This window comes from Sparus aurata, chromosome 22 (genome assembly GCF_900880675.1).
Source record: "Sparus aurata chromosome 22, fSpaAur1.1, whole genome shotgun sequence".
Lineage (NCBI taxonomy): Eukaryota > Metazoa > Chordata > Actinopteri > Spariformes > Sparidae > Sparus > Sparus aurata.
The window spans coordinates 3,605,841-3,630,542 of record NC_044208.1 but is presented as its reverse complement, the minus strand read 5'-3'; the positions used below and the strand labels follow the sequence as shown (position 1 = coordinate 3,630,542).

Genomic DNA, 24,702 nt, shown 5'->3' with positions numbered 1-24,702 from the left:
CATTTTCCATCCCCCCTCCTCCAGAGACAGGCCACAAGAAAATCATTCTCTTTCATTTATACAGCACAGATCCGCCTGATTTAAAATGCATGAATTCCCCCCCCCCATACACCACTCGCGTTGACTTTATATGATGCTACGGCAACCCATTCTTTGGAGCAATCGGCAGTTTGTCAACGCAAACAGTTTGAGAACCGTGAGAGCTCTGAATGGGAAACAATCCAACCTGAATGTGTCTTTGTTTGAGATGAAGGGCATTGCCGTCGCCGTCTGGGACTATTAAGCCCACTTTCTGAAACAGTAGAACCGTGTGTATAATAATAGAAGCGTCCCTCCCCCACTCTCTCAGAGGGAAGGGGGGGGGAGGTTATCAATCTCCATGCCTCTCATTGGGCTCAATTATGTCCTGCAGATTGTAGTCTTTGATGTGTTGAAGTTCACACTGAGCATTTCTGTCTTTCTGAATGTCCGTCTGTGTGTGTGTTTGTGTCTGTGTCCATCTCATCAGCTGCGATCGTCTCCAGCGAGCAGAACCCCGTCATCATCATCGCGGTGGTGGCCGTGGCGGGGACCATCATCCTGGTGTTCATGGTGTTCGGCTTCATCATCGGGAGAAGGTACGCTCTCGCGGGCCCCATTGACTCTCCGCTCCTGTGAGTCTGCGCTTGTCAATTAGCCTTTCTGTCACTCACAGGCCTCCATATCTGTGGAGTCGTCACACGCACACACACGTGCACCCATCATCTCGTGGCATGCTGTGCTAATGGGTTGTGATGCATCTTTCCTTTTTTTTTCTTTTTTTTTCCCAGCCTCTGCAAAATTTTTAAGCTATTTCTGCAGCGCCATTATGAGACAAGTACCCCATAGCAAGAGAGCTTTGGCTCTGCATCCTGTGTGTGAGTGTGTGAGATCCTGAGGGCAGGATGAAGTATGGCACACATTTATTCCTCCACCATCACAAAGCACCATGCCCATTGTCATCATCACCATTCCCCTCGCATACTTCATTTGTGTTTTCATCTGCACGATGGCATTTAATCAGAGCTTGCTTTAAAGGGTGCGTTCATCAGAAGGAGTCCTCAGTAGTACAGTGTTAATGCTTGGTACGTTTTCTCTGAGTCGTAACTAGTGTTGTCATGATACTGAAATTTCTAAGTTTAAGACAGTACCTTGAAAAAAACAATATTTTATACTACGATCAAAACTACAAGGAAATGATCACAACATTTAGGGCATACAATTTTAAATTAACATTAAAAGGTAACTATAACAAAGCTTGTGTACTGTCTTCTAAGCAGAACAGAATATTACTTTTGCATGAGGCACTGCAGCAGTGTGTGTCAACACGCTGTCATAGAGGACTGCAAAAAATGCAGCTAGCAATCGAAACCGTTTCAAATATTTCATTTGATCAATATTATTCGATCAATCAATTGTTTTGAAGACACAAGTCATAACTTCAGAATATGTACAGATCTTACACACATCCCACAGGTACTGGTGTGACTTTCCAGTCAAAGAATTATCTCCGATCAATCAGTCAAAGATAAAGATCTGTGTACAAATCATGTAGAAATGACGGGCTTTACAGCTTCAGAACTTACCTTGCAATCAAGTTCAGCTTATTCTTCAGTACAAATAGGAGTTATGCAAAACACAATGCCAAAAATTAGGTCTTAATTTAGAGTTTTTCATGAAGCAGTTTAATCAAAATTTTATATAGCACCTTGCTAACTCACTGGTGTACTTTTTCCCCTCTCAGTGTCTTTTATACTCTCTGAAACACCGGCGTCTCCTTGTAAATCTAATATTAATGATTCTATGTTTGGAGTTAATGCGCATCCAAGCTATCCAAGTGCTCCAGCTGTCAGTCACTTAACATTGTCAATGCAGAAAATGAGTGGAACCATTATCTTAGAAACCTTTGGACGACTCCCACCCTGCTCCTCAATAAGAAAAGAAAACCATATGATTACAAAATCTCTTAAAGTTGCCTCGTTTCATTTAATATTATACGTCCCAAGTAAACCATGATGATGAATGTCACCTGGTCTAAAGGAAGAGTTCATCCAAACATGAAAATGCATTCATTGTCTACTCTTTTCCATGCTGATGGAAATGTTCATAGTCCACAAAAATTTCTGGAGTTTCACAGCAAGTCAGTGTTGCATTATTCTTCTCAACAACTGGAGTAAATGGGGGTTTATCTTAAAATGTAATAGCAAAATAAATAAAACGTTTCATTGAAGTTCAGGAGCGAAGGAAGATATGTATAGTCTGCAACTTTTCACTATAGCCATTCAGTTATATGTAAATCCCTTAATTACCATCTGTAAATTAATTTTCGTTGTTAGTAGCGGGGTCATCCATTCATTCTCCATTCTGGAGTGTTGTCAACTGCAGCATGTAGCCCAGTGTTACTGTTCAGAGTCTTATCTCATTGACACAAAAGTGTCAGTATTTACACTCTCTTATTGGTCTGTAAGTTACAGCAAAGCCAACATCTCCTGCTGCTTCTGATTCACATTAAAATCATTTGACTGGTGAAACATGGATTGATAATTACAAGAAATAGTGTTTTTGTCACGAGGTTAGTGTTGACAGAGATCATCAACATGTTCATAGAAAACTGGTAAAGACACAAAAAAAAAAACCCCGAAATTTTCTGTATGAAATATTTTATAATATGTGCCCTATCCCGCTATATAACCTCAAATATTTAAGTAAAATATCAATGTTCTACATGAAATTAAGATGATAGATGTTTTTGAATCATTCGTACAAATGTACCAATCATTTAGAATAATTCATTTTGTTTTTGGTATCCTTGGGATGTGGCATTGGCATTATGAGAGTCTGTGAGTCTGTGAGTCTGAGATATGCTGTTTGTTCTGAAGAGATGTAAAATAAAGGCAGTGTTTTAAGTAATGAGTATGAACAGTGAAGACATGCTGCACATGTTTCATCTCCAGTGAGTGCATGTCCATCACTTGTGGCTTATCACCTTCCCACGCCATCCCCTTTTTTCAGTTAATGCTCAAAGACCAACTTTGTGAAGCAAATCACCTGCTCGAGGCAACCTTCAACACGTTAATATTACAAATGAATATTACAAGACTTGTTGAACAGCCCTTTACAGTGCATGCATTACTTGATATGTTACATGACTAGATTTCAAGCTCCTTCCTCAGTCCATAGGCTGTTGGGTTCACAGCTCCTGCTGCTCAGCTGGGTTTCATAAGAGATTTGTCATGCGCGGCATTAGCCATCGCATTAAAAATCTTGTAATTTAGGGAGTTTATTTCCTGCGCACAATCACTTTATTCTGCCGCTCTCTCCCTCTCCCCCCATGCAGGCACTGCGGGTACAGCAAAGCCGATCAGGAGGGAGACGAGGAGCTCTACTTCCAGTGTGAGTGCCTGCATTCATCAGCCCAAACGCAAACACATATAGCATATATACACACGCAGATAGAGACATCTCAATCACTGCATACTGAACAGGAAGGGTGCCTTAAAACCCATTAGCACCCACAGGCAGGAGTATTTGATCGCAGTTCGTTTGCTTTGAGTCAAAGCCGGTAACAATCAGGCTAACATCTGCTGCTGATTGGCTAGTCTCAGTATGTCGAGATATAGAAGTTAGCAGGCTACAAATGCATGAATGTGACAGCTGTCAGAGAGGAGGATGACCTGTGAGGAAGGATTGTTCTTAAAAAAAGCCATAACTCCGATGGTTTTAGAGAGTGACAGAGTTTCTGGTTTACCATCAGTTAGCTTCGTCGTAGGGGCTGCTTCTAGGTGCCTTCTATCAGTAAGAGGTTTTGTTTTTGTTTTTTTTAACACTGATACACCACCCCTAATGATGCCCCTGGAGATACAGCTGCAGACAGCCTCCCCAAGTGGAGCCGTAATGATCTGCGCTGTAGGCAAACTGCTGATTTGGAAACAAAGGGTCACAGGTGACACAAAGTATAAGACTAAAGCTGAGACAGAGCTGCTGAGCCCAGGTTGGCTACTGCTAAGTACCTGACAGATCCACCTCCGCAGCACAGGTCCCACCAGCTGGAGAAAAAAAAAAAGGAAACTGGAAGAAAACACAAACAAGGCTAGTGTCAGGCTTAATGGAAGGCTCCACCATGCTAGATCAAATGACGACAGGCTGCCAGGGCGACAGAAGCGAGATACTGCGCAAATTCAACATGTAGACCCAATTTGTCTGCCATGTAGTGGCGAGGAAGTCGTGATAAGACATCTCCTATCAGATCCACTGACATCTCAGATGGACTAAGCAATTATAGGAGCAAGTGGAGGGAAATCTCAGCTGCCGGCATTCACTCGCCAGAGCACAATGCGTTTGTTGTATTTACACTGTTGGATTGACCGCCATGCTTGTCCTCCATGCAGAGAATAAGTGTCTCTCTAGCTGGATGAGCTCATTGTTCTATTCTGTTGTTTTGATGCAGCATTTACCCAGTGTATTATGCCTGTACTATCTCATTAAATTTTAAAGTTGACAGTTTATATTGTTATCAGTGGAATTTAAAATGCATAGTGTTATCGCCCCCATGAGTGGACTGTTCTCTTAACAGTCCATAATATTGTAATTTGCTGTTAATTTTGGAGCACTTTGCAAAGTTTGCAACCCTGTACCCTGTCACTGGCCTTTTTCTAACCTTCTTTATGTTTCTTATTTTCAACAAACCGCCTCCTCTCTTACTTTATGTATATTCATGAGCTCTTCCCTCAGCAGCGTAATTTGTAATTGAATGTTTTTAGCTTTTTTTACCAAAAAAAAAATTAGTATCCCACTTTTTCTCACACAGTCCTATTTAGTTTCTCTGACAGAGACCTGTAATTTTATTATAGAAAATGTTGCATTTCCATCTATACTAAAAGGGAAGTGTCCTTTTCTGCCTTATATTTGATTTAAATATTCTCAAAAAAATATTGCGCTTTGAATTTGTGAATAAATTTGTATTTTTTGTAACGCTTTATAAAATCCATTGTTAATAAAAGGTCAAATTCATAGTTCATCAAGCTTTATAGTTATTTCACTGTTAACAAACAATAAACAATTATTTATAATATATTATGTGTAGTCATCTATAAACACTATTTGGATGCAGATTATAAAGTTGCAAGTGATGTTTATAAACCTTTACGAAAACTGCAGTTAGGTTTGATTGGAGGGCGTGGAATAGCAAGCTGTCTAATAGCCTAAGAGACAAAACCAAGGGCATTATTCTTAACACTCAAATGATAATCAGCACTGAAATATTTCACTTTGAAAGCCAACAGCGAATTTAATTCAACTGTTTTAAATTTCCAGGTCATTTCAAGTGGTGCAATATCTAAAACTTTATTTCAAGCACTTACTGCATATTTTTAGGATTCACAAATTCAGAGAGAAAATTCAAATGTATTTAACTTGCTCACATTCATTTGGAATGTAGAAAGGTCAATATGACACCAGGCCTGATAAGTTTGTGACACAACATGAGACATTCAGTGAGGCAGTCTCAGCTGGAGGGAGGTGAAAGGTAACTGTCAGCCTCAAAAAAGTACCACGCTCGGGTTACTAAAATCTTTGCTTCCCATTTTCCTTTGTGAAAACACTTTTAACACCAGCCCCTGACTGTTCAGCAGTTCCCTCTGAATCACTGGTCTTTGTAATCGTTTGCCTGTCAAGCATCCACTGGTGCGCAGTGTGCATATTTAATCATAACAGTAATCCTCTTACCTTTCTACAGTCAAATTTCCAGGCACCAAAACCTACATTGACCCTGAAACCTACGAGGACCCAAACAGGGCTGTCCATCAATTTGCCAAGGAGCTGGATGCCTCTTGCATTAAAATTGAGCGGGTTATTGGAGCAGGTGAGCCCATCCTCTGTCTCTTACCTCTTGCTGTTTAGTTACACAGTGCTCTCATATATCACGTTGACAGCCAAATATTTACACCTTGAATGGAGACGCAGCTTTATGCATTGTATATTGATAGTGCAATTGCAAAGAGGGGGAAAAGTTCATTGCAATTAATGTGTGGGCTGCGTCTGGTAGAGGCAGCCGCAGAGGTTTCCACAGCTGAGAAATTGCTGCCACATGGGTTTTACAGAGGCGGTCAATGACAGTATGCATCTCTAGCATGTCTTATTATAGGTCTCGGTTACACTCCCCTGAGTATAACAAGATGTCGCACTCCAATTTGTATTCCACCACTGCACAGCTGCTTTGTCTCAAAATACACTAATAAATTTGTCATTGTGAAGTGCTTGATTTTTTTTCTCTACCCAACCGCCCCTCACTCATGAATGGCTTCATCCCACACAGGAGAGTTTGGAGAGGTGTGCAGTGGCCGGCTCAAGCTGCCTGGAAAACGGGATGTGTCGGTTGCCATCAAGACATTAAAAGTGGGCTACACGGAGAAGCAGAGGCGGGACTTCCTGTGTGAGGCTAGCATTATGGGCCAGTTCGACCATCCTAATGTAGTTCATCTGGAGGGAGTTGTGACGAGAGGTAATCACACTTGAATGTGACATCAAGGGTCAAGGTTAATGTGTATTTGTCACTCTACAACACAAGGTTGTGCATCATTGAGGATGAGTTCAGGAGCATCACAGCTTGCGGAAAGAAGCTGCTCCTTAGCAGCGGATTCTTCTGTATTTTTTGTCTGATGGCAGCAGGGTGAACAGACTGTGGCTGGGGTGGGTGTTGGCTTTAAGTATCCTTTGGGCTTTGTGCAGACACCTCACTAATGTCAGTGTTGCTCTATGGTTGGGCACCAGTGATGTTCTTGGTGGTTTTAACCCAAAGAAAATGGACATCCAACGGGTAGCCCTTAACTGGTTGCAGGAGATTGTTGAAATAATCCTGTTTAACTCAATCTAAAATAACAACCATAATCAGTAGAGCATTCTTTTTGCAGCTGGAAGCTAAGGCTTTTGTTTCCCATCTAATTATGTTGTATGTGCATGATGACATCATTATGTCACGTGATGTGGTGAGAAGCCAGTGAGTGCTGGGAGGGGAGTAAAGAAGCAGGCCGATGTCAGAGAAAGACTGAGAGAAACAGCAGTTCTGAGCATAGTGTATTTTGTAGTTTTGATTATCATATATGTTTTAGTTGTGAGCATATTGAGCATTTGAAGATAACCCAAGAAATAACAAATAACATTAAACAACAACAAGAAATAACACCAAGCAAAAATATAAATTTAGCCACTGGGGGAAGTATTTCCACTGCAGAGGAAACTATCAAAACGAAAATAACTGTTGCTCATGTTTCTACATTAGTAATCTTCTGGATCAATATGTTCTGTGTTTTTATGCCACGAAATTGGATGACAAAGTCAGATTTTTATATGTTTTTACACTTAAATATTTTATTGTTGTTCATTGACCTACATAACTCTGTATTGAGGGTTACGCAAATTGCAGGAATGTGAAGCATTTGTAGAAACTCGAAGAAATTACATCACAATAAGCAAAAATAGGTACTGGTGGATGATATATATTGAGGAGTTATAAGGGTTTTAGTCACCTGCTGCAGAGCCGTCCTGTCCAGGGCCATGCATGAATTGTGCAAGTTTGCGATGTTAGCAGTCAGAAGGCTTTCTATTGCTGCTCTGTAAAAGTTGACAAAAACTACAATATAAACTTTGAGTGCCATGAGACAGTTTAAAAATCATGTACGATCACTTTTATCTGAGTATATTTAGCTTTGGGATGTAAAGGCGCTGTAGTTAGAGTGACATTATATCTGATTCAATTAGCCACACTCCCTGTTTAACATTTTCTCATTTAGACACTGTAATAAAATGAACAGATGGTAACTTTTAATTAAAAGCCAATGAAACACGCAGCTAATAATAACTTGGAGGCAGTTTCGGCGCAGTTGTTTATTGTGAAGCATTATGTAAGCAAACAAAATCCAGGTATCAATTAATCACTTTCTTTTTTATTCATCTTTTTTTTTCTCTCCAGGAAAACCAGTGATGATTGTCATCGAGTACATGGAGAACGGCTCATTAGACGGCTTCCTGAGGGTGAGTATCACCTTCATAGAGCATGAGGCTCAAAGCAGCAGCATCTTTTATAACTTTTCTTTGCATTGGCTGGAAAGTGTCCCAGACAGCAGGCAGTCTGCAGCAGGATCTGTGCATCACATAAATATCATAAATCTTGTGCTAGAGCTGCTGCAGTGCTGTGACCTACATTTTCCTCATGGTCAGTGAAGATGGCTGACCTGCCTGTGTTTCTCTATGCTGTGCAGAAACATGATGGTCAGTTCACAGTCATCCAGTTGGTGGGGATGCTGCGGGGCATCGCAGCAGGAATGAGATATCTCTCTGATATGGGATACGTCCATCGAGATCTGGCTGCACGAAACATCCTTGTCAACAGCAATCTTGTATGTAAAGTGTCGGACTTCGGCCTGTCAAGGGTGATAGACGACGATCCCGAGGCTGTCTACACAACAACTGTGAGTCAATTAAAGCACTCACTCTCTCCACCCAGCGCCCTGTCTGAATTCTCTAATCAAGTCGCAGCCGGTGCATGAACATAGAGCAGAAGTTCAGGTGCACGACCATGTCGTCTGCACCGTTTTTGAAATGCAAAACAAGTTATAATTCAATACAACTTTCTGACAAGGCACCACTTTAAAGGCTTTATAAGTTCTAACAAATGCCTTATTTATGGTTTGTTAATCATTTACTAATGCTGTATAATGGTTACTGATAATGCAAGGATTAGACTTCACAAGCAGGTAATAACTTTAGGGCTGCCAGGTTAGGAAATCCTAGGAAATCAATTTTCAGTTTGTTTCCCTTACACTGTCAGCACCAAGTTTATAACATACACAATGGGCAGAAAATCAACTATCATCACATATATTCATGATCAAATAACTCTGTAAGTCAAGAAATGTGCAACCTTGAGAAATTGCATCTTTCCCTTTGTTTTTGTCATTGTAAATTGAATTATTCAGAATTTTAGAATGCACATATCAGGTCAATGGCATTAAAATTAGTAATTGACATTTGGATTAACTAAATGAATGTATAAACAAACAAACACATACATACATAAATAACAAGCCAAGTTGTGATAAATATTACAGTTTACATCCAAATATAAAAAAATAGGAAACTGTCTTCAAGGCATTCATAAACGGTCATTAGTTACTTTATTTCCTGTTACTCATAGTCTAGCCATAGCTTCTTAAAGTTGATAAGCTGTTGAATACTAGGGCTAGGCTATGTGGTTTGAAATATATTGCGATAAACAATATAAATCACAATATTTTGACATCTCTCCAATACCACTTCTTAATTACTACAATTGGGTGACAAAATCAGGTTTCTCAATATGACTATTGGTACTTTGAAAAAAATAGACCATGGATAAATAATCATCAGTACTGTGAATATAAAGTATTACAGCAAGTAGAACCATCTGGTAAGTTCAGAAAATGACATCACTTTACTGTAATGCAGTTAATGCCTTTAAAACCAGTGCAAGTCAACACTTATGTCATAACATCATATAATGACATCCAAAGCCCTAGATCATATATAGTCCATGGTAACAATTTGAACATATACAATACATTTCCCAGCTATTTTAATAGCTGTTTAGTGCATATCGCACATCCTCATTCTTATGAATGAGATCAAAATTAATCAATGAATAATGTATTAATGATTTAGTAACAATTAATGATGTCATAAGTTACATAATAACCAACCACAAATAGTGCCTTGTGAGAAAGTAGTGCCAGTATACTTACTTAAATCTGTGAGAAAGTTTTTTCTTGTTTTTTGTTTTTTGTTTTTTTTGTCTAATTGATGTTTTAGGTGAAGATGTAGGATGTGATGAATCTCATATTTATTCTAGCCACTGACCTGAATTTTACTGAACAGGGTGGCAAAATACCTGTCCGATGGACCGCACCAGAAGCCATACAGTATCGTAAATTCACCTCTGCAAGTGACGTGTGGAGTTATGGCATTGTCATGTGGGAGGTCATGTCCTATGGGGAACGACCCTACTGGGATATGTCCAATCAAGACGTGAGTTACTACCTGATATGAAGTCATTAACTTGCTACTGCTATAAGTTTTTTATTATGTTTATGGAGGACATCACAAAGGATCAAAATCTGTGTATAAAGACATTATTCATTTATTTAAAGGAACAGTCCACCCTAAAATGAAAATCACCAGTCATTATCTAATCCCCCGCACACATTGAATGATTCCATAAAACTGGTAGTCCATGTCTAATCATTCGTCTTCCAACTAAAACATAGAAAATGACAGACAAAATCTGTTCAGCTCAGTTTTGTGGTCTTTGGGGCTTCCTTGCAGAACCCCCATGAGAACAGCTTGGCGGGGACAGTAACCTTGGGCTTAATTAGTTCGAGAAGTCTTGCTATAATCATGCCATTTGAATCAATTTGAAGAAGAAACATTTGTGAAATGGGACAGGTGTAAAAATTAAGTCCTGAGAACATGGATTCAAAGCTGATATTATTATGAATAACAGAAGTGGAAAATATTTGTCATGCAGAAAACTTCTTTAAATGTTTATAATGACTTATGGTAATGTGAATCATTGTGAGCAGCAGTGTTGAGCCAATTACACAGCAAGCAACTCATACATATTCTACAGCTTGCTATTGTTGTTGTCTTCTTTTGACATAGAAGTCAGTATAAAGACATATATATATGCACTGATTTTAAAGGGTCAATTCACCAATTTTACACATCAAGATTAGTTTACTAATAAACTACTCCACTTATGATAAAAAGGTCCATGTGGCTGATTGTGTCATATTGATGTCAACAGGATCAACTCAGCATTGACTGAGAGACTAAACATTTTTAGCAGAAAGCCTGTGTTGGAGGCGTGTAGTCTGAACAATATTGACATGTACCAGTGAACGAGCATCTAATGAAAAGCTGGGTAATGTAATCCAAAAGTCAGGATATTTTAGTGTCTTCTGCTTCTGTCTCTTGCAAATCCCCCAAATTTATTGAATAAGTTAATTGATTATTGATAGATCCTGTACATAGCATGTTTTTGTTATCTCACTTGGAACAGTGAAGGTTTGATGACTAAGACATCATATTCAGTTAAACTGAAATTAAATGAGGAAGGATGGTACTCTAGAGCAGTGGACCTCAATGGACGGCCCCCGGGCCGCATCCGGCCCGCCGGCCGCCTATTTATGGCCCCCAAACTATTATTCCTTCACTATGTGTTTTTGTTGGGTCGGCACGTGTATACTGGGACTTGTCTCCATGCCAACGATACACAGACAGCTGGGTCACTCACTGCTGCGAGCGCAATTTTTAACTTTCACTTTCGTTTTTGGAGCAGTTCGCGATTGACATTTTGCCGGCTGTAGGAGCCTCTAGATTCATTCTCCCTCCAACTAGCACAAGATGTGCTTAATATGCCAAGAAACTATAGCTGTGATGAAGATTTCCAATTTGAAATGGCATTATGAGACAAAGCATTGGAATTTTGAGGAGACATTTCCTCAAAATTCAGAGGTAAGAACAACAAAAATAAATGTACTGAAATAGTCATATCAAGCTGCAAGCAGGATTCTTGTCACATCTATGACACAACAACAAAAAGCAACAGAGTGCTCACTTAGAGAGGTAGAAACTTAGTTTTATTCAACTATTTTAATTTGTCAAAATGGAAATTACATTTTATTTTAGTTTGTATTTTTGTTGTTGTTTTGAATGAAAAAGACATTTTGTTTTGAAATAAAATAATAAATATAATATATATATATATATATTACAGTATTATTGCATGTGGCCTGACCGACCTCCATACGTGGACCTTTGAGTCATTGAAAAGAAAAATGTGTGGCCCTTTAAGACTTGTATTTGAGTACCCCTGCTCTAGAGGATGGTAGCAGACCTGGTAGAGAGTCTTCCCCATGTTCTGAGGTTGCAGCTGGAGGCTGATTCCCACCTGTGACATCATAAGGAAGTTGTCCTTTGGACATCTTGAATTAAAGTTGACGTCCTAAATGAGGTCGTAAAAAATTTAATTTCAAGCCAAGTTTAAAAGACTTCTAAAAAAGACACAAAAACATGCTGGCTCCTGAGAGTTGGATATCTTTTGCTCAGGGGGCAGTCATTAAATTCAGTCAAAGCAAGATATTTTAGTTCCTGCAACTTGTACCAATGTAGCACTGAAGAACTGAATAAGAAAACAAGGAAACTAATACACATACATACAGCAAAAACCGTCACAGTCCTTCAGAGTCCCACTCCCACCTGACTGTTGATGTGAGGAAAGTCAGTGCACCGAGTAGAATGGAATTGTAGAGATTTGGGATTTATTAGGTTCTGTAATTACATCATATTGCAAGGGAAAAAACTCATATTATTTTAGAAACGCAGAAAAATGATTTCTAATTAAGATCAAAGACTATCAAATGCATTCTGTGAGGTGATGCCTTACGTTGCCCACAGTTTTCTTCCTCAAAGAACACATTTTTCCTCACTTCTTTTCACAGATGTCACAAATTGCAATCATGATTGACTCACCTGCCGCTTTCTGAGAGCTCTAGCGTGCTTTAATGCCAGCTCCCACTGAGGGAGTCCAACCTCTCCCAACCACTTGAAGGTGTTCCTTATTGCCGGACACTTGACACAGTTTGATTGATAGCAGGAGGCAAATGAGTTCTGGCTTTACTGCGCCTAGTGTTTAGCACCCACAGCATCATGGCTGAACATGATTAAGATTCTCTGGTGCTCCAAGGCAGAGGCCTGCTGATTGAACAATCAGATGTTAGAAATGCTAAACAAGATGGCCAGGCATTAAAGTGGCAAATGTGATGTTTTGAGGCTTGCTTCTTGACAGACATCAATGTCAGAAATTGTTTCACTTTGTCAAGATGTCAGCAAACATCCTCTGGAGCTGGAGGGAGAACATTATTTGAATGTTTCCAAACAGTTTCAGTGTTTTGACACCTTTTCCCTCCATGACTCATTCTTGTCTGAGCAGTCCTGACAGGAATACCTGATGAACACATGCATAAACGTATACAGCTTCTTATCCACACGATAAAGAAAGGTGAGCTAGGGGCTTAAAATCAAAGTGCATGCTGCACTTACTGTTCTGACAGCATTGACTTTTAATGAACTCTCTGCTAAACTGCATGCATGATGTGGAGTGACACTGGCTTAGGTTTTAAAGGGTCTGCAGAAAGATCTTGTCTATAATTCATCAGAGCCAAACATAGCTTTTTGTTGAGTCAAATGCAGGGAATTAATCCCAGGGAAACAACTTAGTCTACACTGTGGCATAATGCCATAAATGTCAACAATGCATTATTGAAATCAATTATAAGACTTGCTGTCAGACAGTAAAGAAGACAAGGATGGATATCAAGGATATGAGCCTATTTCAAAGAGTTGGTTAAAATCTTAGTTGCAGCATTCAGCATTTACTGAAAGCAGGAGGTGGAGAACAACAAAAATCAAGCTGGGCAAAAAAAAAAATCATGCATAACCTTTTTAGGATCAGTAGATTAGAAAAAAAACCCATCTGATTTGGTAATGAATAAATTACACAACCTTTTTCACATCACCATCAAATGAAAGCTCAGTAATGTTTTTGCTATTATCACTTGTGAATTATATCAACATTTTGTGTAGCAACTTCCCTGCTGATATGAAGGGACATGGTGACTTAACTTAACAGACATTTACAACAGATCACTTAGCTCAAGAACCAAACCTAACAGTAAGCTTTTGAATCAGTCATATTATTTAAGCCATTTAATCAAAAGGTAAAATGACTCCAAAAGGTGTAATGATCAGCCTCTATACTCTGCCATCGACTAGATGTTTCAGTCATACTTAAATGCATGCAATTTACCCTATGCAAATAACTTTTGTGGTGAAGTCCATTTACATTCACGTTCTCTTTCAAATGAGTGGTCTAAATGATTAGTCTACTGGTGTCATTGTGTCACCAGATCTCAGAAGAGGTAAATGCTGTTATTAGAAATGATCGAGTACATGAGTAATACGAGGTATCATTTATTTAAGAGGTTCTCCAACAATTCAGTGTTATACTTCCTTAAAGTTAGGGGGATGTGAGAAACAGATTTAAATGAAAATGGCCAAAATTGATGCTAAAGAGTTAAAAAATCCTGACTTTTAGTCCTTAGAAAGGTTCCAAAATGGCTGGATCCATATGCCTGGCTGATATCACATGAGTATTATTTTTCAGACTTGACAAAGGTCTCCTGGAGCCAGGAAGGTATTATGCAACAGTGTTTTACAGGCTGAGTAGGTAATGAGGCGTAAGAAACCTGTCACTCCACAATTACTGCTCAAAGCTCATCAGTGTAGCTACCTTCAATGTTTCTACTTTGTTCCCATTCACTGTGACAAAACTGGCACACAGTCATCAAATCTGGTTAGACCCTTTATTCCTCAATGCACAACATCTGCTGTAGGTAACCAACAAATGATCACGCTCTGACACGTCTGTTCACAAAATGATGATTGAAGAATATAGATGGCAAGGAGTAAACTATTCACTTTGTAAGAATAGCTTGGAGTTGTCAGGGTGATAACAAAGGGATGTGGTAAGGATTATACTTAACACTGACACTAATGACTCAATATTTTTTGCATTGTCCAGGTCATAAAGGCAATAGAGGAGGGCTACCGTCTTCCAGCCCCGATGGACTGCCCACCAGGCCTGCATCAGCTAATGCTGGACTGCTGGCAGAAAGACAGAGCCGAGCGTCCCAAGTTTGATCAGATTGTTGGCATCCTTGATAAGATGATCCGCAACCCTAACACCTTAAAAACTCCAGTGGGAACATGTACAAGGTGAGGAAATAAAACCCTAAGGTGAATCATGTGAAATCTGGCTTCATACAATAAATAATTTAAACTTTTATTTTAGCACATTAGTGGATGATCCAAAGAGTTAAGTGGATGATTTAGTCTCTATAGTTCAGAGATGAAAGATAAATCCTAGGGGATCGATACCCCCGAGCACCTTCCATCACTTTATGGTCAATAGCAGGGCTTTTAAATCAATCGCTGTAATGAGTTCCTGGTACTTTAAAGTGCAGTGGGAACTCCAGACCTCAGTCTGACGTTTGTCAGATGAATTCTATTTGCAGTCAGAACATACTTACCTGAGGTGAGATTCAAACTCAGAGGTTACAGCTGGTTAAAAAAGCACTATTATATGGAGACTGTATGTGGTGAATGCGATCAGATATTTACAAAAATACTTTTCAGAGACAAAAGCTGACATTCTCAATCTTTTTGTGAATTTTTTGATAATTGAAGACACCAATCAGCTACTTTTTTTTCCCCTTCTCGCAATTTGCTGCACTGTTGGATGCCTTTGGTCCACGCTTTGTCTCGTCTCCTGCTTGATTGTGCTTTCAGCGGAATGTTTCCTTTGTACATAAGACATAAACATCTCTCTGTGCTCGTCCCGCAGACCAATTAGTCCACTGTTAGATCAGAGCACACCAGACTTCACCGCTTTCTGCACAGTGGGAGAGTGGCTGGAAGCCATCAAGATGGAGCGATACAGAGACAACTTCACAGCAGCTGGCTACAGTTCCCTGGAATCTGTGGCCAGGATGTCGATTGAGTAAGTAGACATGAAGTTTTTCGAGTGGTTAAGAATCGGTGGAGAAGATTAATAGCAGCCGCATTTAGACTGTGATATCACCTAGACTGATGCCTGTGTTGGTTAGTATTTGACTACCTGAGAATGAGACTCAATAATCACCTGTCTTTCTCTAGAATTGTTTAATTCAGCTTTATACAAAACTACACAGAGGATCAGGCCCATTATTTGAAACATTTTCACAGACAGGCATGTATTTCTTCCCTTATGTATAACTTTACTGTCTCATTATTGTTAAGTTGAGCAATAAGCAATAATAATAAAATAAAAATCCAACACTCTTTCCCACTGGTTTTAAATGTAAACGTCTAAACAAAGTATGTTTTGTTGATTGTAGCTGAACACTTACAAAACAGCAAGGCCCAAATGATTGGAATTGATTGAACAGCATTTTATGTAAAAAAATTACAATGACTAGCATATTATTTTGCTTGGTAGAAAGTGAAAGCCATTATGAGCCCATTTTCAGCCTCGCCTTAATCTATTTCTTCTTTCAGATCATCATTAACATGAACAGAAACACCAACATGTACTGTTATTTAAGAGCTACATGTTGGCTTAGTTTTTTGACTGATCTAAAATCTCACAGGATAATGGCAAGATACGGCACAATTTTTTGTATAACACAATTCAGACACAAGGCAACTTAAAGAGCTTTACGGGGGCATAAGATTTACATTAAGAAATAAAAAATGTACATTTAGAATACATTAAAAAACAAGTATTAAGACATCAAGAAGCAAAACATTAAAACAATTTGAGAAGTAGGAAAAATCAGCTAAAATGGAATAGGTTTAAAAGAGACAAGACTAAAGATTAAAGTAACAGTGCCATTCAAAGCCTTGGAATGGCTTCAGTGAAAGGCTGTGGCACACCTTGATTTAAAAGAGGTGAGAGTCAGTTTGTTCCAGATATGTGGTGCATAATAAGTGAACACTGTTTCACCATGTTTAGTTCTGACTCTAGGGACTGAAAGCAGACCTGTACCTGAAGATCTCAGAGGTCTGGATGGTTCAGACCGTGGCAGCAGAGAAATGTATTTTGGCCCAAAACCATTCAGTGCTTTATAAACCAACAGCAGGATATTGAAATCTATTCCTTGACAGACAAGAAGCCAGTGTAAAGATCTGAGAACCAGAGTGATGTGATATCATTTTTTGGTTCTTGTTAGGACTCGAGCAGCAGCGTTCTGAATCAGCTGCAGCTGTCTGAAGCAACCTTGATGTTTTGTGGTCAACAACCATTTCAATGTCTCCCCTCACGCCATATCAAACATTTGTGTCCTCATATTCAGTGTCTTGAACTTGTGCGAACCCTTTGCTGTTTATTGCATTCTTACGCATTGAGAGCAGCTGAATGTGAGCGCGAGCCCAGACTGTGGCTTGCCCTTGAGTTGCTACTCAGACCTTCCATCGACCATCAGATGTCAACATCCGTCTCCACATCTCCATAAACTGCTCAAGGGTTCACATAAACTTTCCAAACATGCTTGCCAAGGAATAGAGCAAAACTTCAGATCACAGTTTTTTGCTTCATCATCCTTGAAATTGATGTTGAAATGTATTATAGAGATTCATAAACAGGACTGCTGTGTTGCCTTTTGTAGACCCCTTACTCTCAATAATGAAAAAGCTGAGGCCATAAATCTCACTTGTTTTGCCCCTTACTGTGGTCCGGTGCATTGATTGATGTGTTGTCCTGTCTTCCAGGGACGTGATGAGCTTGGGGATCACGCTGGTGGGCCATCAGAAAAAAATCATGAGCAGCATACAGACTATGAGAGCCCAGATGTTGCATCTCCATGGCACGGGTGTCCAGGTGTGATGGACGGGCTACAACGAACAGAAACAGAACTTCTCTGGAGCAGTGCCTCGGACGTAGCTGGGATAATTGTCAAAGTAAACGGACATCTGTTATGTCCGACTCCTCTGGCTGTGTCCAGAGTGAAATCATTCCTTTGTCCCTCAGTGAAGGATTGTGGTCCGCCTCTTTGAAGGGCACTAAAGAGAGGAAAAGGGCAAAAAAACAGCAACAAAAAAAGAAACTACCTGGACAAGACGACTTCCTTTTTTGTTTATTTTAGTTTTTTTAGAAGCGCTTACGAACTCAACCACATATCAAATGGCGCGTAGGACAGGATTTTGACTTTTACGTTTCTTTAACTTAGTGAATGATTTCTGTGCACACCATGGCTTAAGATTTCCTTTAAAAAGAACAAAAACAACTTTGTCTACTTTGCTGTGGTTTCACTTGTTACTTTTTTGGTTAATTTTCTTTCCGTCTGCCACAGTGGCTTGTTGTGGCCCCAGCAGAAGTTTTAGTTTTTTCTCTTCTATTTGGACTTGACAACAGGGTAAACTCTTATCCAAACACAGAGGGAACCTTTTAGCCGCAGATTCAAAGGTACTTTTTGTGCTGACACATGCTGGACTGTTTGAACTGTTTGCAGTGACTCATGTTTTCCTTCATGTGCTGTTGAAGTGAAAATGGTATCCTCACGTGCTTGTTTGCAGCCTACAGTAGTGGGTATTTGAAGTGGTTTTAGATTTTTTATTATTAAGGATTTTTCTGAAGAGTGCAACTCTGAGGCGAGTTGTTCTTGAATCACCAGACTTTTATATCTGAGTAGCAATATCCTTTGTCTTGTGTTCACTACAGGAAACAAAACTGTTACTTGGTTATTGAGTAGAGTGTTGCAGCACTGTTGAAAGATTGTACTGAAATTGAACCCACCGCAAATTGTTTTGCCATCATTTGCCTAAAATGTTGCACACACTGTCCATTTTCAGCTGCAAATACAATTTTTAAAGGTGGATCCAGGGAAGGTATAGATGTAAAACTGCCTTAAAATGTGTTAGATTAAGTATTGCCACTATTTTAGGCACTTCAATGGCAATGCTTTATGCGGTTCATTTAAAGTGTGGACAAGCTCCCTCCCTATGTTTTTTTTTTGTTTTCCTTCTTGTGTGATGTCTTTTTGTCTGGAACTTGAACTGGTGAAGTGCATGGATACAGTTTTAATGCCACGAGTGACACAGTCAGCAAAGAAGAAGAAGTGGACTAAATAGAGCAATAATTACCAGGTAGAAATGGTCCTCACCTGAGATTTCTAAGGTGCTAGGTTTAATCGCGTGTGTGCTGTGCTGAGACAAACCCTTTGGAACGATTCAGTCACTACCAGAAAAGGAAAGCAATGTGCTTCTTCTCCTCATAAAAAATGGTATGAAAAGTGCTTGCAAAACTGCTGTGCCAAGTCATCAGATGAAATGATCGTGTCGTGTTTTGCCACTATAATATTCTAAACATTGTATGAAAATCTAAGGTGGTGTGGAGATGTTGAATCAAGTGGCTGAAGGGGTTAAAGAGGCCCCGATTGAAATGCTACAAAGGTGCCAATTAGTCATGCTGACATCATCTTCAGACACCAGTCAAAAAGCCTCTTCAGGGTTTGGGTCTGAGAGTGTAGGACCAAACAACGGAGCCTGAGCCAAATTGTGCAATTGAATCGCAACATCACTGGCTCTGTAGACAGCCATGCAGTTCCCTTGTTTATCCATGCATCTCCGCCACTCATCCCTCACAGGCATAGATGTGATGGAACATGTATGTCTCTAAAGATTGCTCCTCTTTTCCTCCATACAGCTTTGTATGGAAAACAGCGGGAGGGGGCTTCGTAGAACATGTGCTAAAAGCCAATCAACCTTTTCAGTGCCATCTGTCTCCACCCCAACTGCAAAAAAAGAGTAAGTTTCCATGTTGAGTGTGTTTTAGTGCAGTATTCTTAGGTGAGAAAATGCAGTTTTTCAACTGTCATGTAAAGAGGAGCGGTGTTAGCTGAAGAAAACCATTACAAAGTTTTCTTTTACTGCTGCTGCTGTAACCTGGGAGATAAATCTATATTTTCAAAGCTGCAGTCATCTCTTTCAACTTTTTTCATCTCAAACACATAGAAAAACCATAACGGTGTCAGGAATCGACCTTCAGCTCGCTGACGAGCAGTAAAACCATTAGTGGCTTTCTTCATTCATTGTGTCTGCATCCACATTAAGCCAGAACACGTCTTTTTCTCTCCATGCTGGTCCTCTGTCCACACTAAGGCATACTCCTATCTTTGGTCATTTACTGCAAATGCAATATAGCTGATTAAAGATAACAGGTTGCTTTCATTCATTTGTATTTATTTTGCCCCAAAACTTTAAAATCATAAAACAGAATAATGATTTGTGGAGCAACAAACACACACATTCAAGTGTTCAAAATTATTCCATTCACTTTCATAGAGGACTGCAGGAAACTAAATATTGATGAGCTGCAATCAATGAATTATTTTGTACTTGTGTCATTGTCTGACCTCACATACACAGCACGACAGCACTACTACCTGTTTACTTTGTTTAAACAAATTATAAATCATCACAAAATCCAGGAGGTTTAACTGGTTGAGACTCAGTACACTAACTAAGCTCTATCTGTGCCACAGTTTAATCAGGCACTGGCTGTGGCCTAGTTACCAGAATAGATGTCGACACATACAAAATATGAACATATCAGTGGTTTGCAGAAACAACCAACATTTTATTCATGATGACTGGGATGGATATGCACTTTTGCCGTTTGCTAACTGACTAAAGTTAGCTTGTAATCCACTTAGCGAGGACAGGAGACAGAAGATTTTGACAAAATGACCTGAAAAGCTAATGTGGATGCTTGTTAATTTTAGGCATCAACTGGAATGATCCAGCATAGTCTGGATGTGAATTTATAATTTCACCATAGGGCACGCCTTTTGTGAGGAGACACCAGGAATTAGCCCCAACCAGCTCCGAACTCATGTCACACACACCCTCCCTTTATCCATACAGCAGAGCTCAGCAATTGGGCCTTTGCCAGACCTTTGAATTGAGTACCGGCATGAAGTCATTTCGTCAGCACAAAACTCCCCAGTTCACAAGCAGCACTCTCTCTGAACCCCACTCCCTGCTCTGATTTTAAAACCAGGCCCCTGGAGGCCCCTCACACCCCAGGGTTAAATACCTCTGTCCCCTTTTTCCTGTGCTGGGGAAACAGCGGTTGAGCCAAATTGAGATTATGGCCAGGATACAATCGATTAAATGTCCAAATCATACGTAACCTTCCCCAATAACAGTCACTTTACTGTCCGGTTCAACTTGTTTCATCCACATTTTAAACTTCAGGTGGCTCGACTCTGGACTTAAACAACTTTATTTCAACAAAAACACAAAAAGAATAAAAAATGTTTGAAAAAATAAATAAAAAAAAAAAAGGATGTAGAGTATTTGGTTGGAATCAGAACAGCAGATAAAGAATGAAGTTATTTTTCATATCCTGTGGTTCAGCAGTTGGAAATTAGTTTCACCACTGTGGCGAGGTGGTGGATAATTCCAAAGAGCGCAGCATTGTTGATTGTTTCAGAAAGAGCTGAGATCTGAGGGAATCTTTGTATATGTTCTAATTGTAAAACTTGTACATTTTATTTATATTGTTTTTTACACATATTACTCAGTAGAGAGCTCTGAATACATTGAAAATGCACTATATTTTTCTATCTCGCAGATGAATTATTGTCACCCACAAGATTTCAGTTGTACATAATTTTTCATTTAGGACCAAAGACAGCTGATAGGATTTCCATCTTTACTTTGATGTTGCTTTGATTTGCCTTTTAGTTTGTTGTACAGTAATAAAAATTGTCAATTTATTATTTATTTTTCTGTGACGAAGGTATTGAGAATATTCACTGGTCAAAAGTATTTTCCCCAGCAGCAGAACTGTAAGATCATTTAATTAGACAATTTCTTGTTACATAGACAATTCTTTTTGCTTTGTAACCTTTGTAATAGACTGTACATATATTTTTGGAAATATAATACAATCTCTATAGAAGTTTTGGCTGTCCTTTTGTCATGTTTTATCCACTGGGTGTTCATTTTATGAGCTATTTTTCAGAGTTGCAGAGATCAGAAGACAATGTCATTTTTGGTCATATTTAGTCAACTACTGTTCTACCTTTCATATTTGTCACCAATCTTTAGCCCGCGAGAACTCCAATTTTTTTGTCAAAATCAAAGAAACACATACATTTTAGCTGAGCTTTAATTGAGATAAAATACTCGTTATGTTAGTCTTTCTGTAGTCAGTGATAAATGCTAAGAAAACCTTTGTGAATATTTTAGCCTGGTCCTTGTTTGAACATACAGTATAGTACAGTATAGTATTTTTGTCAGGTCTAGGTTATATTCCACAACTGATTTCATTGGCAACATAGGCGTTGGCCATGAAACACATGCTATGTGTTTAAGATTTTATTTTTATTTTGTTTTCTTTCAAATATAGAAAAGGTCAGGTCAGGTCTGATGTCAAATAATTGAAGACTATATTTTGAGCTTTACAGATCTGTTCTCAGCATTTAACATCCTACATGGATAACTGTGTGTGATAGATGTGATAAATCTGGGCCCTGTGGTTATACTTATGTATCAGAATTGAATTGCCCTTATCTTAAACTAAGTGGTCAGACAGTTCTATCAGGATTTTTTTCACAATCTGACAACCCAAAGTTGATCCAAGTCATGGTTTAAAAATTATATATAAAACTATTATTAAAGCCAGTAGGTATAATACCAAACATTTTAAGTGGTGCTTTATCAGAAAGAGGTACCAATTTAAAGAATAAATCAAGACCTTATCAGGATTTACAGGATTTAGAATTTTCTCTACAAATGTTTTATGAGTAAGGACATGCATTCAAAAAGCTTGTTAGAATGCTGAATACTGAATATAAACAGAATTTAAATTACCTTTAAAATACAGTTGACAAGATAGTGGCTACAGTTTATGAAAAGACAGATGTTATGTAGGTCTATGATGGAGCCAGAATTCAGAGCCCTGAAGATCTTACATGTGACAACCCTTTCCCACCATGCCGGCTTCCACACCAGTCTTACTAAATAAAGGCTACATTGCTTTATACATTCGCACTGAATAAATCATGAGATTCAGAGTCATCCAATACGGGCATAGTTATTAGGAATACTGGGTTGGCTGCTGGGAAGAAGAACCAGTCATAGAGGGAGACCAGTCGTCGATCAACATCAATTTCATCTGCTATTTATCTGCCAACCAGAATATAAAGAGTCAGGATTTTTTTTTGTTTTTTCTGTTTTTTTTAAAAGACTGTTCAAAGATATCCTCTCCCTGATACAGTTGATTTTCTATTATTCATTTTGTCCTGTATTACACTCACAGCCACCGTTGAGGTTTGTATGTGTATTTGCTTGTGAGACCGCGTGGAAATGCTTGTTTATACATGCATACATGATAAGACAGCCAGAACTGTCCAAACACTCCTCAAAACATCTCAGTTTTGTACTCTAATCTTCCAGAACTTCAAATTCCATGAAGGAGCCTGAATGGATTTCTCCTGATCACATCTTTCAGCAGTTTTGGTATTTATTTTGGTAAGTCCAGTAGTGGCTCAACATGCTGTCTCCAAGCCTGCTGCACGACTGTCTCTGTGAAACAATAGTTTGGTTTTCGCATGAATTTGGCTTCCTTCTATGTGGTTCTCGGTGGCTACTCGTCACTTCTAAGTCACTGGAGCTGCACAGTCTGATCATGCTTATATGGTGAGATCATCTGCAGAAGTATTGCAGTAAGAGTCTTAGAGCGCAGAAGGTAATAGCTCTCCGGGGCTTTGTCTTAAGGCCTGGGTTTAAAATCTAAAGATGGATACTCCGCTTTATAGTCAGTATTTAAAGAAGTATTTCACTGCTGGGAAAATAGGCCTTGATTACAACTATGCAGTAAAAAGACAAATATTTTTTAAACCTGCAACAGTACAGTACAGATTTTTTGAGCCTCTGCTTTACACAATGCAGAAAAAAATATGGTGGCAACCACCGCTTCACGATCTTCCTCTATTGCAGCTAAACAATATTTCTGAAACATTTTAGGCATGATTAAGCAATGTAGTAACATAATCCTGGTTTGTAGTTTATCAGCACTGCCTAGTTTAGATAGTTTGATCAGAGTTTGGTGAGACACCCCTAAAAGAGAGAGGGAGAGCGGCCTCTCTCTCAATCCAACTACACTCTTCGATCCAACTATACTGAAATGTGGGTCTGTGGGTCCACAGACACAGAGTGTAGTTGGATCAAATGGGAGAGAGAGAGGGGCAGCTCTGCCTCTCTTTTTTGGGAGGATGCAAAAAGGGATGAAGTTACACATTTTACAGTTACACACAAGCTGGTTGAAAAGTTCCTGTTTAAATAAGGTGCCCTTAATCTGTGACCAGATCAGTGCCTTCTTTTAAGTTGTGACTGTCAAAGAAACTCAGGATGAGAAAAGTCGAGGCAACGAGGGAGCGAAAGTGAACGTGAAAGAAAGAGAGTGCACAGGAAAGACACTGCTCCTCACCTGTTTGTGTCTTCATGTCTGTAACATATTCTACAGATACAGAAGTTAAAACTGTAGTGAAAAGCTGGCATGATGTCCATATGACTGTCTTCAGGTCATTTTCAGCTTGAATTTTGAACGTGTCGCAGTAGAAATAGGCAAGACTCAGAGTTTCTAGATGATACAATGCAGCAACCAAGCTTGACACGCACGTGAGAATCGCTTCTCATTGATTCAGTGTTAACAGTCTTATCTGTTAACATGAACGCCGAAAGGAAAAGTGAGAGGTAACACCACGCAGCAGTGCTGCACACAATCCAGTGTGCCCAGCCTGTTAGCCTATTTGCTAACTTTAGCTGTGTTTGTATTTCCTTAATAGAATTTTAAATGTGAGGGAGCATATTACATATTACATTACATATCACATATTGGATATTTATGTATCAGAGTACAAAATGTCTTCATCTCTCAAACACATGATGTACGCAGAAAAACAAAGGGACCTGGCAGACTGCCAGAGGAAGATAACAGAGAGAGAAATCATTTGTATTTGGTGATTCTGCAATAATCCTGAACCCTGT

The 24,702-nt window shown here is 39.2% G+C and overlaps 1 protein-coding gene across 4 annotated transcripts in view; it reads left to right on the top strand.

Moving 5' to 3' along the window:
- epha7 (eph receptor A7) overlaps window positions 1-21,613 on the top strand; it is a 92,347-nt gene extending 70,734 nt beyond the window's left edge. The window contains exons 8-17 of one of the 4 annotated variants that reach the window (XM_030404545.1): window positions 509-617; window positions 3,356-3,411; window positions 5,765-5,878; window positions 6,332-6,517; window positions 7,985-8,046; window positions 8,274-8,483; window positions 9,925-10,074; window positions 14,690-14,883; window positions 15,512-15,667; window positions 17,416-21,613. In XM_030404545.1, coding sequence (XP_030260405.1) covers window positions 509-617; window positions 3,356-3,411; window positions 5,765-5,878; window positions 6,332-6,517; window positions 7,985-8,046; window positions 8,274-8,483; window positions 9,925-10,074; window positions 14,690-14,883; window positions 15,512-15,667; window positions 17,416-17,530 — 1,352 coding nt within the window. In that variant the 3' untranslated portion in view covers window positions 17,531-21,613. Of the gene's footprint in view, window positions 1-508; window positions 654-3,355; window positions 3,412-5,752; window positions 5,879-6,331; window positions 6,518-7,984; window positions 8,047-8,273; window positions 8,484-9,924; window positions 10,075-14,689; window positions 14,884-15,511; window positions 15,668-17,415 lie in introns of all 4 variants that reach the window. The other 3 variants (XM_030404544.1, XM_030404543.1, XM_030404542.1) reach the window with 3 other exon arrangements.
- The last annotated feature ends 3,089 nt before the right edge of the window (window positions 21,614-24,702 follow it).